This window comes from Etheostoma spectabile, chromosome 4 (genome assembly GCF_008692095.1).
Source record: "Etheostoma spectabile isolate EspeVRDwgs_2016 chromosome 4, UIUC_Espe_1.0, whole genome shotgun sequence".
NCBI lineage: Eukaryota > Metazoa > Chordata > Actinopteri > Perciformes > Percidae > Etheostoma > Etheostoma spectabile.
Genome location: NC_045736.1, coordinates 12,099,258 through 12,112,071, shown reverse-complemented (window position 1 = coordinate 12,112,071; position 12,814 = coordinate 12,099,258). Strand labels below are relative to the sequence as shown.

Genomic DNA, 12,814 nt, shown 5'->3' with positions numbered 1-12,814 from the left:
GGCCTTGAAGGTAGGAAAAAAAAAAAAAAAACACATTGAGCAATCTACACTACAGTGTGCTTTAGAAGATGGGCAGCCGTAATATAGAGTATACATATTAATGTCTGTTAATGCAGTTAATGGGCTGAATCACCAATATGGTTTCTTTTTAAGCTCTTCCATGTACAGCAGCTGTGGCGTTGCAATAAATACAGCAGCAAAGGAGTGCAATATGCTGTTAGATATGCAACATTCTGCTTATATTTCCTATAGGTGTCTAGTAGAGGTTAGCCAAGTTTCATATGTATACTCTGTATTACACTGTAAATGTTTAATGAGGCACATGAGAGCTCACTACCACCCACCGCTTACTGTGTGGACAGTAATCATTTTATCTGTGCGTCTACTTCTTCACTCTGCCTTTAATTTGCTACTTGGCACCAATGAGAATAAGAATGGTTGTTTTTTTTTTGCTAAAGTGGACGCCTGGCCAAGAAAGCATTAACTAGAAAAATATCCAGTAACATGCATAGGAGGCAACAGTGCAATTACAAATGCAACAAAGAGGCGCAAAGGTAGCTCCATGTGCATCTAACAGGCGATAATCCAATGGCAGAGCAGCAGGATCAGTGCCCACGCCTGAACAGATCTTGGCAAAACAAAACATAGCCAAAGTATTATTGAATCTGCATTTTTTTTTAAACACACTCATAATCTCTTTAAACTCACAAAAAAAAAGAACGGATTCAGCCTTAAATTACTCTGTTACGAGTTCCGTGCCATAAGGAGCGGCGTCCATGACGGCTCTCCTGTTCCATTCAGCTGATTGTCAGAAACATCTTTTAAGGCGAGAACTGATGTCTCGAGTTGTTTGACCGGGCTCCCTGAGCAGCTGTATTTTCACTCCCCGTTCTTTCCTACAGCCGACTACAAATCTCTTCGCAGTGACAAAGCATCGCCTGTCAAGAGGATGATTCCATTGAGAGGCACTTCCTGATATGAGAGGTGCATTAACGTGATTAACCCACACACACTATTGCCGTTTGATACGGGGACTTAGGCGCTCATGTCACTCTGTATTCTTCTTTATTGGCATGATCAGCAGGTATTAGAAATAATGGTGACGTGTGAGCAGAAGCAGGCAAATCAGACAAGCAGGCAGCAAAATATTCAATCTACTCGCAGAAGCCGCTGCTGCTTTAAACAAACTCACTTATGCAATTTGGCTTAAAAATTCAAAAGGGTAATTAAGAACCTGCCTCTGAAACTCAGCAGCTTGAAGAAACCACTGAATTATGGCATTCTGCAGACTTAATGTGCTCTCCTTATCAAACCAACAATTATCAATCATTAAAATCAATGATGATAAAATGACTGTCACCTTCCAACGAATAAATGTTGTTATTACCACACCCCGAAGGTGTTTGAGCATTTCAATTCATTAGCATTTGAATTAAACATGCCTCCAATCTGGGGCCCGCCGTTAGATTTCATTCATTTTAAACAGAGGGCTTGTCGTGCTAAGATCAATCTTCAAAAAATACAAAAGAAAACTCGCTTCACAGGCTCCCCTGTGTACTGCCCTCTGAGATTATATATTTAATGTCAGTCATCATGCCTTCAGCGGCATATAAACGGCTACAGGTTGTAATATGTATGTTTTAGATGGAACAATGACTGGAGCTGCAAATATAGCCTGTATAGGCCGCACGGCTGAAAATAACAGTGGAATAAGAATTCTGGGATGCCATTCATGAACCTTTTTCATCAGTCATGTTTCCGATCCTTAGCTGAGGGTAGCGGCAGAAATAGATTCCTGTAGCAAGCACAGAGCTGCTGAGCTTTTAATAGAGGCGTCTCCCAGCTTAATCAAAGATAACCGAGAAATGAGCACATCCTCCTCACGGTACATTGGGAGGTCTTGGTGTAGGCCCGGGTGTGAACTTCTTCAATTCAAACGGTATGTATGATGTGAGGATGTATGCATGTGACAGAAGCCTATTGGCAGTCCTGAGAGAATATATGATGCGCCAGAAGCAGCAGAAAAGTGAGTGAAGTGCTGTGTGCAACTCTTTCAGCTTGCATTCTTTTCGATCAATGGCTGAGATGGATAATAGCATCCATAGAGACTTTGCCTCTCTGGCATCCTGTCTCTCTCTATCCACGCATCAAATCCCCATTTCTGCTTTTGCAACTCTGCACGCACACACACACACACACACACTCTTCTCTCTCTTCCCGCCTTGCTCCGCCCCAGCAGCAGGAGCAGCACTGGAAGCACACCAGCTCCAGAGGGCAAGGAGCACAAGAGGATCTTGGGATGAGCACAGAGGGGGGGGGGGGGGGGGGGGGGGGGGGGGGACGGAAGGACATCTGGTATAGACAAGATAGCCTGTCCGTCGCGACCCTGCCTCCATCAGCATGGAGAAAATCCAACGGCAAACTCAATGTTGCAAGAGGTGTGAATTAACCGTACAACACAGTGCAGACACATGGACAATATGGAATCATACGACGTAACGACCCCATCTGTACCCTGATGCCAGGGGGGCATTTGTGAGGCCTTTTTTGCAAACAGAAGAGAACACGCTGATTAGATATACTGAGACTGAATAAGGGACAGACAGGTTAGAGTGACAGTGAAGCTTTTGGCCATCTATTACTTCCCTGTGAGCTTTAAGGAGAAAAAAAAAAAGAGCCTCGCGTAGGAGTAAAGCCTGGAGCTAAAGGCAGAGCCGATTTTCTCCCCATCTCTCTTTATGCCTCTCTCTCTCTCCCTCTCCCTCTCTCTCCCTTTCTCTCCTTGTCTCTCTCGTTTCTCCATGCCCTTTATTAATCATCCTTGGTTAGTGGGGCAGAGAGCATGGTGTTAGGAGCTCTGGGGACTCTCTCTCTCTCTCTCTCTCTCTCTAAAAAAATCAATAAAATGTTAACAAAAACTCCTAGGAATGACTACACACGCATGACCACAGACACACACCATAAGTAGGCATGTGCACACATACAGCTGATCTTCAGGGATCCTGGCCTGAGACCCTGGGACTCAGCTGCTGCTGCTGCTGCTGATGATGATGTAACCTTATGAACAGCCTCAGTTCCAACATTCCAGCTCCAGTATACAAGCAAAGTATGGGGCCATTTCGGCAAACCTCCAATCTCCAGAGCCTGTGAAACCCTTCACCGGAGGTCTTCAGCTTGGGCCAGAACCAGAACCAGAACCAGTACAGCAGCAGCATCACCATAAGAGCTCATTAGCACAGTGTTTGGATGTTGCAGCCAGCATCCTTGGACAGGTGGATGTGGAATGATAGGTACAACACAGCTAACTCTGGCTTCTGTAGCAATGGGCAACAGAGTAGCCTGCATAATGAAAGATGTAATTAGGCCGGATTTTTATGCATGTACACCCCAACTGGGCTACATGTCATTAATACCGTTATCTCGATCTGGTCTCCCTGAGAAAGCAGTGAGAGAACTGACCAATTAGGTGTTGAAGGACAGCATAAGTATGGGATGTCCGTTGGGATGTAGTGGTGGGGAGACCTTTTCCTTTTATTTTGGAATGGTTTAGTCCACTTTAGCTGACATGTGTACATGAATATATGCCTATTACAGGGAGAAATATAATCATATTGCAACTTATATGAGGAGAGACTTTGAAAATGAAATTAAATCTACGCATATGTTTGTATATTTTAAGGATGCTTGTTTTGAGATGATGCCACACTGGCAGTTAATGTGCCAATGTTTATTATTATTACTATTATTATTATTATTATGTGGGTTGTTGTGTTCGGAGGATGCCACATTATAACAACACGCTCATCTTACAAACACAGGTCAAATGACACAGCGACAGCAGCGGGTAAGGGGTGTGTGTGTGTGGGGGGGGCACGCACCTGGTTTCACCGTCTTCAAGCGAATCGGCTCCCGAAAGTGGCGTATGACAGCCAGGGTGTCACGGTTTGTAAGTCCACTCACGGGCGTCCCGTTCACCTCCAGCAGGACGTCGCCGTAGTAGGGCAGCTTCCCGACGTGGCACACCAGCACGTCCAGCTTCATCTGGCCCAGGTGGGGGAACTGTCCCAGCTCCGCTCCCCCCAGGACCTCCACCATGGAGCCAAAGTCCCCCAGGCTCCCCCATGACACCGCGCACTCCACCACTTTACTGGACCAGTGTTTCTTCTTCTTCAGCGTTCTGGACATGGTTACTCCCTTTTTATTATTATTATTATTATTATTATTATTATTATTATTATTATTTATTTATTTAATTAATTTTTTTATTTTTAATAACTGGTTCCAGTCGCTTCGTCTTGCTGTTGTTAAATGAACTGGAAGTGAAGCGGCCTAATCGACCCTCCTGAGGTATTCTCCCGACATGCTGCTGGGGATTTCATCATCATGACATTTCTCAGGCTGGTTGTGAGCCCGTGAATCCGCCGCTGAGGTTTGTTATTCCGCGGGTTAGTGCTCCGGTGTGCGCACACAGCTGCCTGGGTTGGGATAATTCCAAGCGCTCCGTGTGCGTAAAAGAGGAGAGTTGATAGCGGCGAGACCGTTAAAAAGAACCCAGTTCAGGTGTCACGCTCTCCATCGCTTCTCTGGAACCACGTCCGCGCTTTTCTTGGTCCCCGGAGGAGCCTCCCGACGTCAAGTAGTCAGAACCAACTGTAAACAGAGAGTATTTGCACTCGGCGGTAGACTGTGGAGTGTCTGTCTCTCGCTGTAATGCAGTGTGTCAACGAGAAATCCCTCATACCTGTGGGCCAGGCTGGAAATAGACGTGCGCCAGAGATCACCGGTCGGCGGGGTTTAGGCGGTTGAGATCCAGCCCATGGTGACTAAGCTGAGCGACATCTGCGAGCGTTGGTCGGCTACAGGTTTGAACACACCTGGCACCGCCACGAGAGCCGTTGCCAAGCTCCGAAACGCCCCTTTTTACGCTCAGCGGCAGCGGCAGCAGAAGTGTTTTGGAGACGCGCGCGCTGGCTCCATCCTCCGGCGTGCTGTGGTAGCCTATCACATGACACACAGGATTCAAGATTCCAAATCACTCATTAATCCCACAACGGGGAAAGTCACATTGTGGGAAAAAAGTACAAAAAAAAAAAAAGTAAAAGAAACGATAAAGAAAGCAACAAATAAATATAAGTAATGAGAATAAATAGTAACTTTTAAACACTCACATTTAAACAAAAAAAACAGACTGTATGAGTCCAGTAATGTTAAATTGTCATTTTTAGTATTTCTCTCTCTCTCTCTCTCTCTCTCTCTCTATATATATATATATATATATATATATATATATATATATATATATATATATATATATATATATTTGCTCCATGTCATTTCCCCTCTCTCCCCTTTTGTGTCTTCAGCTGTCCTGTCATTTAAGGCCTAAAATGCCTAAAAATTAATATTTAAAAAAAATAAATTATACTGTATATATATAATGACATTGTTGTCTATGTATATACTGTACATATTCTGTATGTTGTTTAACATTTTCAGGATTCGTCTCGAATACCAGGCTTTGATGAGTGTAACATATTAGGACTAACTAAAAATACACAGAGCATGTAATCCTAAAAATAAGCGTGCACAACCAATTACACCTCATTACGCCTCTTGATTTGGACAGAGTGAGGTAAGTCTTCTAGGGGAGGACATTCCGGTTGATGATAAGGAAATGTCTCCACAGTGACACCTACTGACAAAGTCAGAGAGATCCAAACCTCTGGCTCATCTCTCCCTTCCTCCCTCCCTCCCTCCCTCCCTCCCTCCCTCAGGTCTTTGATTTACACTCGCATACCTTCATACCATCACGCTTAACTGCATTCTACTGTATTTATCCATGCATGGCCTATAAGCAGGATGGATGTCATCGTTAATTGTCACTAGAATGTCATTTATGGCTTTGTTTTCCAATTGTTTGTACATGAAAATGCTTAGAGTAGCTTTAGCACTGTGTTTATGGATGCATTTTGATCATTTATGCAGGTCTAGAGCAGGGAAAGGGGAAACTCCCGCCTACATGCAAAGGCTACACATGTCCTGGCCTGAGAGCACAGGCTCTGCATGAGCTCACACATTTACTTAATGTGTTGGTTTCAAACTAGGAAACAGAGCAGCTCCATTGTCGTCGTGCAATGTTGGCGGTTTCGTGATAAATGTCACTGGAGCTGGATGATGAATTCAAGATGATGCAAAAAAAACACAAAGAAAACGGAAGCGGTGTTTAAGTGTAGCTTTTGGAAGGTAATTAAGATTGGTAAATGTCACTTCCTCTCTGGAGATTACTAGTTGGGTTTCCCAGCATGCTTCAAATGATCCACAGTCTGCTTTGGCCAGAACTTCTCCAGTACTCCATGATGATGGGTTTTATTTGGGGGGGGGGGGGGGGGGGGGGGGGGGGGGGGGGGGGGGGCATGTTGACTCAAAGGACATTCATACGTCAGCACCATGTAGTGGAGTTTGTTAACTTTAGGAGTCAAAGCAGAGAACACACCTTCTGTAGTATTTATGAAGCAGCAGTAGCTTCTGCTCTCGGTGTGTGTGATGCATTAGAAGTCGGTTTTAATACACAGTTGCCACCCAGGACGTCGTGCTGAATAATTCATGACTTTGTAGAGGATGAATAACAATGCTATCATGTCTTTGATGGGGACTGGGGAGCTAAACAAACTGCAGACTTTAAATGGCTGATGCACACTCAGATGTGACTTGTATTTAATGTTTTCTGGGATTCGACTGGTTTTATGTAGGAGGGACTTTAAAAAAAAAAAAAAAAGGTATTTTTCTTAAAATGGACTAACAGTTTTTTAAGGCCCATATTAGCCGGATTTGTGTTGGTTTGACATGACTTAATCCAGATTATAGGTTGGCCTTTTAAATCGTTCCATGGTGTGGCAAGTGGTTAAGACCCCCGTGTCTGGAATTACATGCAACCTAAATCAAAGCCTGCAAGAACATTTTCTCTTATTTCTCTTTAAACCCTCCTACTGTCAGAAAAAACAACACATTCTGGGTTATTTTACCTGCAAAAATGACAAAAAAAATGTGCTTGTTCCAGCTTTTCTTCGCCTTTCTGTTATCGATGACTTCGATGCATCTTTGGACAAACCAAACATTTTGAATATGTCACGTTGGACTTAAAATTCTATTGAGTTTCGTCCCACCTTTTTGACATTTTACAGAGAAAACCGACCAATCTTGAAATAGACAGCTTAATCGATTTTGAAAATAATCCTATTTTTTAACCTGAGAAGTGAGACGGACATTCACGATCCAAAGCAAATTATCAGAATTCATGTTTAATGTCAGAGTAATGGCTATAACAAAAAGGCTCTCGAGACATGCTTTACAGAATGTACAGGTAAACAAGGTCCAAAAAATACAATTGAAAACAAGATGCAAAACTATAACAATACAAAAAAAGCAGCGTTGGATATTGCCAGAGCAGTTACTGCAAACCTTTGGTATAAAGTCCTAAAGGACGTTCAGAGAATAAAACCCAAATGCACATTATGTCATGCTGGGCTGGCAGAACGTATTGATCGGTAGGGGACATGTGGCTCCATTAGGATGACTTATCACTGCAAGGTTTTGAATTTGAATTTCTCACTCAAGGGGGAATGACATTGATCTTGGCAAAGAGAGAACAACACACATCTGCTTTAACCATTGTGTTGTCCTCCCGGGTCAAAAACGGAAAAAAAGATTTGACATTTTCATGCCTTTTGTTTTTTTTTAGTTTTCAATAACACCGCCTTCCTACCACTAGTTTTACACTACTTTTTGGAATTCATGGTCAATAACCCTCATTTATATAGAATTATACCTAATGCTTTAGTTAAAAATGCAGAAATGATGCATTATTTTGACTAATAGTTGAGATCAGAGGAACATACAGATGAGTTTAGTCAGGAATGAAAGTGATCAGTTGTATTTGCAAAGAGCGTTGAATGGAGTCCAATCCATTTTTTGTGGTAATTTGGTTAAAAAGCAACCCATATTTCAGATATAGATTTTTTTTTTTTTTAAAGGGGTCCAATTTGACACGAGGACTACAGGAGGGCTATTACAGACAAACTCCGGAAAGCCACGTTGGTTTGGAGCTTGGTAATGCCAACATTCAGAGGAAGAAGCTTGGAATGTGCAGATGGGGTAATTAAAGGCAAGCTGATGATTGCTAAAATATAAAAACAAGTTCAAACCAAAAGAGTGCAAGAGTGACATGCAAGTCATGTCGACTTTGTGAAATTACAAAACAGCATCGAACTACGCCGTCGCACGTTTTCATGTTTCAGCATTTTGGATTTTTTTATGCATCTAAACTCTAGTGTGCTACTGCAAAAAAAACAAAAAAAAAACACAAAAAAACGTGAAAAGGAACATGACAAATGCTCTCTTTCTCAAAAATAAAAGAGCAGAAAGTAGCAGTACAGATTATCAAATAAAACTTTCAAATATTGTTGTCAGACATCATGTCAATAGAGTATATCACATCACTCAGTTTATTAGGTACACCAAGATGAAACTATTGTAGCGCAACACAACAGTCCGGAAATAAACCCAACCTTCAGAAAGAGGTTTTAATGTTCAGTTTTTGTTGAATCGGTTTCAGAGGTGTTGATTATCTGGGTATGTTGTGATGCTGCTGAACTGTATAAAATTACAATAATTGAATAACCTTTTGCTATAACTCAATACAATTCAACCGCACCACAGAGATCCTCCAAAATAACCATTTAATTGTATCAACACCTTTCTAAAGCCGTAATGGTTGGATTTAGAGACGGCGTATTAGACTGCACTAGTTCGCTGTACCTACTAAACTGAATGTAATTTGCTTAGTATACATTATATATTTATATAAATATTTTTTAAGGACAACTCATGACGTCAAATCTGATTAAACGAGACCACGTTCTTTCACACGAGAGGCCTTTCCATTTCCTTATCCTCAACGCGATTTAATAGTTCACGTGGAAACGGAACCGTCTTTCTGTAAGGAGGAAAATTACACCCATTTCTGTAGAAAATGTGGTCACCTTGTTCCCTGAACAAACAGCTTAAAACTTCAGGATAATGCTATGTCAATAAAGGCATAAAATGAAAAAGCTTAAAATTACTGCAGCTTATGTCTCAAAACCTTTCTGCAAATAGACTAGTAAGACATGGAATTCAATACATTACTAGCCTTATGTACATACATACATACATACATACATACATACATACATGTATAAAATAATACAATACATTCTCATTTTTCACAGTCCCAAGTGAAAATCTAGGCTTAATCAATATATACGGAAGGATCATGAGCTTTGAGATTTGACTGATGATAAATCCTCACAATTTAAAACGGCATGCACACTGCATAACAAAGTTTACCACCACTAAATTAAGTGCCTGCAAGATATGATCAAGGGGGAAAACAAATCAGTGCATACTGTACATAGAAGCCATAATATCACCTGATCGAGGTTCCTAAAAATGCTTGATAAAAAGGCCATCCGGCAGACAACCATTGGAAAATAGCCAGCAAAACCATGATTGTCACATGTGCAAAAGAAGTTGTACGCTTTCTCCCCAAACTGCTTATCATTACCAAGACATAAAATGAAGGAATTAGCAATTGCGTTCGACATAGGACAAAAAAAACAAACAAGTTCAGATAAAGATGATATAGGATATATTCATAATATACACCGCATTTTGGTGTCACGGTCCAGATAGCGTAGTTTGGAGTCAGTTTTGTCAGGATGGCTGTGGGAATGTAGGACATCTTTTCTTTCCTTACAACCACAAACTGCTGGTCAGGGAACAACAACTGTCAGCTGTTTTAACATCCATTTTCCCCATTTTCCCCACTTGGGGGAAAAGACAGTTTGAATTTCATGTAGGCTGCTCAAACAGGTGTCTGTGCGAGGAATGAGGAGACAAAACCGCCAGCGTAACGTCCACTGGCACGACATTTCAGCCCCACAGCAGCAGGGACGGAGGAGCGAGAGCTCGTAAAGACTCAGCCGTGTCTTGGCCTTCTCTCACGGCAGCATCCAACATGGCTCTTTAAAGAATACATTCATAGCTTTCTCTAGAAAGAGAACAAAGAAAAGTGAAGGGCGTGGGAGAAGAGGGTCCTGCAGAGGTGTCAAGGAGGAGGTCCATTAATCAATGGTCCGTTTCTCCAGGCTGACATTTTCTCCACTGTGGAGAACGATAGTATGTCCTCTTGGGCGAAAGGGGAATGTAAACATACAAGAGAGCATCTTTGGCAGACTGTACGGAGTCTCTTTGGAGGTAGTGGGTGAAGGGCGGTGGGGGTGCAGCAACGAGGAGTCAGAGGCAGAACGTGGGCGGAGTGGAAGGACTTATGTGGGAGCAGGGTGCTCCTGAGGGTTAGTCCTATTAGAGGCACTTCTGTGGTCCTGTGTTAATTGGCTGGAAAAGAAGTCTGCCTCCGCCTCACTCTGCTCCTCTGCCCCGTCGGCAGCGGAGGCCGGAGGTGGTGTCCTGTGTACTGTTACTGGGTGCTGGGATGCGCCTGTTTGGGGTTTCGAGGACAGATCTTCCCCTTCATCCCAGAAGGCCCGGCTGAGAGAATCTGCAAAGACAGCAAAACACAATCCTTAAGACGCCAATATGTATATCCATATGACTTGAAAACCTTTGGATTTTGGGAGTGTTGGTAAGACAAAAGAAGATATTACACCCTCAGGATGGCTTATGATGGTTTTACATTGAGATAAAAAAAAACAAAAAAAAACCTGTTCATTAAAAAGTAATTGAAAATAATCAATTATTTCAACCCTATATCACCCATCAACCTTCATAACAAGCCACTATGCATCTAAATTGGCTATGTCATATCTGGAAGATCAGTATCTATAATAATTACCATCTTTAAAGAGTTTACCAGTTAAGTGGGAAAACGTATCTGGCTTGAGTAAATCAGTGACCTCAGTGTTTATACTATATGGACACGTGAGCTAAGAGATATGACTTGTCTGAGCGTTTGTAAGATTTATTAACAGCCACAAATATGAGGACATATTTAACAAAATCCTACACGGGCAAACCTCAGCAGGTGGGACACGACAGCTGGCAACTACGCCTAAGGATGGTGTCACCACCTTGCTCTAAAAGGCAACACTTCTGTTTCCAAGTCTCACCGTTAGCATAATGCTCCGGGGGAGTGTGGCTGCTCAACCTTTTGTCGTGTGAGGTGAGAAAGACGGCCGCGTCCAGGTTGTTAATGAGGCTCTCCAGTGTCGTGTCATCGTGCTGGGCATGCTCGCTGAAGTTCTCCTTCAGGCCCGGTAGAGCCCTGTCCAGCGGGTCGTCCTCCCCCAGGTAGGCGTAGGGGCAGTACTCCCGTGTGCGAGAGTAGATGTTGGCGTTGTCGTAGCAGTCGGAGCAGATGACCAGAGGACCGGCACCACCTGGCCACAAAGAATACGCATCTTGAGAACTATTACTTTCCATATGTTTGTCAAACCTGTTCCAGACTAAACCTTCATTTTGGAGACTTGATCAGCATGATGCAACTGGGAAAAGGCCACTTTAAAATTGTCTGATTACTTTAAATTATTCTCACCATATATTTATTTCATGGAAAACAACTACACTCTGTATTCATTGGTTTCATAAGAGAACAAGAACATTTCATCCTGTCTTTGTTCTCCATGCCTTTTTTGAGACCTGGAATTTAATTTCTACGCAAGAAGCGAACACAGTCTGACAAAAACCCGAAGCAGTCAGCCCAAAAAAAATGTAAGTTCTGTGAAAGAGGCAAGGCAACGCTGTCCCTGGACCACCAGAGGAGCATGAGGGCTGACAGGGTAAAAGACTACCGCCTCTCACATCTCCGTAAATGCCTTGAAACAGCCCAGGATACACATAGGACTGTATTTGCTTTTCAAAAATAGGTCTTAATATAGAGTGTCGACAAAATACATTAGGAAATTAGAGTTATAGGATTACAGTACATTTAAAGGAAGTCCTGTGTCCCACAAAAATGTGAGGAAAACTATTTAATTAATTAATGATAAATGTACACCTTCAAATTGCTACATTTCCAACGTTGTAATTTTTAGGTTTTTATTTTTCTTTTGGGGCTTTTCCTCCTTTAGTGGAAAGGACAGCTAGATAAGAAAGGGGATGGGGGGGGAAGACATGCAGAAAATCGTCACAGGTCGGACTCAAACCCTTGACCTCTGCATCAAGGCATAAACCTCTATGTATATGTGCGCCTTCTCTACCCACTGATCCCACCCTTTGTCACCCCCCGTCCAATGCAGGTGATCTACTGTTGGGGATATGCATACAAAACATATATAGAGGTTATGTTGTTAAAACATAACTTATTTTACTTCCCTCCTCTTTTTAAATGTGTTTCAACATTTTATCCTTGGCCGTTTTGTAAAAGCCCTTTGAAATTAGTTGTGTGTATGAGAGGTGTCGTTTAGGATTATTTTTTAACTGTGTCCATCATTATATGCATCTATGCACGTACTGCTGCAATTATTACGACCATCCTGACCTGATTATTAAGGCTATTATGCATTTTCTCTAAATTAGTTTATATGTTATTATATCAAAATCAAATTTAAAATATATGATCATATATTAAAAAACTTTATGTGAATACATAAATGCTAGTTAAAAAGGATGAGTAACAAAGGCATAGCTATTGTTACCAAATCATTTAGACACGAATAAACTAACTGGATCTAATCTGGACTGAACACTAAGAAGGCAGAAAAAATCCAATCCTTTGAAAATAAATAAAACCGCATAACTGCTGTGTGTGTGTGTGTGT

At 42.1% G+C, this 12,814-nt stretch overlaps 2 protein-coding genes and 1 long non-coding RNA gene across 5 annotated transcripts in view; 1 reads left to right on the top strand and 2 right to left on the bottom strand.

Moving 5' to 3' along the window:
* magi3b (membrane associated guanylate kinase, WW and PDZ domain containing 3b) overlaps window positions 1–4,910 on the bottom strand; it is a 137,813-nt gene extending 132,903 nt beyond the window's left edge. The window contains exon 1 of one of the 2 annotated variants that reach the window (XM_032512680.1): window positions 3,879–4,910. In XM_032512680.1, coding sequence (XP_032368571.1) covers window positions 3,879–4,185 — 307 coding nt within the window. In that variant the 5' untranslated portion in view covers window positions 4,186–4,910. The remainder of the gene's footprint in view (window positions 1–3,878) is intronic. The other variant, XM_032512679.1, reaches the window with a different exon arrangement.
* Window positions 1–9,933, top strand: part of LOC116687360 (uncharacterized) — an 18,303-nt gene extending 8,370 nt beyond the window's left edge. Inside the window, exons 4-5 of the long non-coding RNA XR_004331521.1 lie at window positions 7,912–7,919; window positions 9,923–9,933. This is a non-coding gene — a long non-coding RNA (uncharacterized LOC116687360). The remainder of the gene's footprint in view (window positions 1–7,911; window positions 7,920–9,922) is intronic.
* lrig2 (leucine-rich repeats and immunoglobulin-like domains 2) overlaps window positions 3,078–12,814 on the bottom strand; it is a 28,467-nt gene continuing 18,730 nt past the window's right edge. The window contains exons 17-20 of one of the 2 annotated variants that reach the window (XR_004331520.1): window positions 11,166–11,435; window positions 8,431–10,597; window positions 8,386–8,390; window positions 3,078–3,088 (exon numbers count right to left, since the gene is read on the bottom strand). Coding sequence is in view for 1 of the 2 variants with exons in the window: in XM_032512681.1 (XP_032368572.1) it covers window positions 10,365–10,597; window positions 11,166–11,435 (503 nt within the window). In the remaining variant the exon portion in view is untranslated. Of the gene's footprint in view, window positions 3,089–7,280; window positions 10,598–11,165; window positions 11,436–12,814 lie in introns of those variants that run through there. The other variant, XM_032512681.1, reaches the window with a different exon arrangement.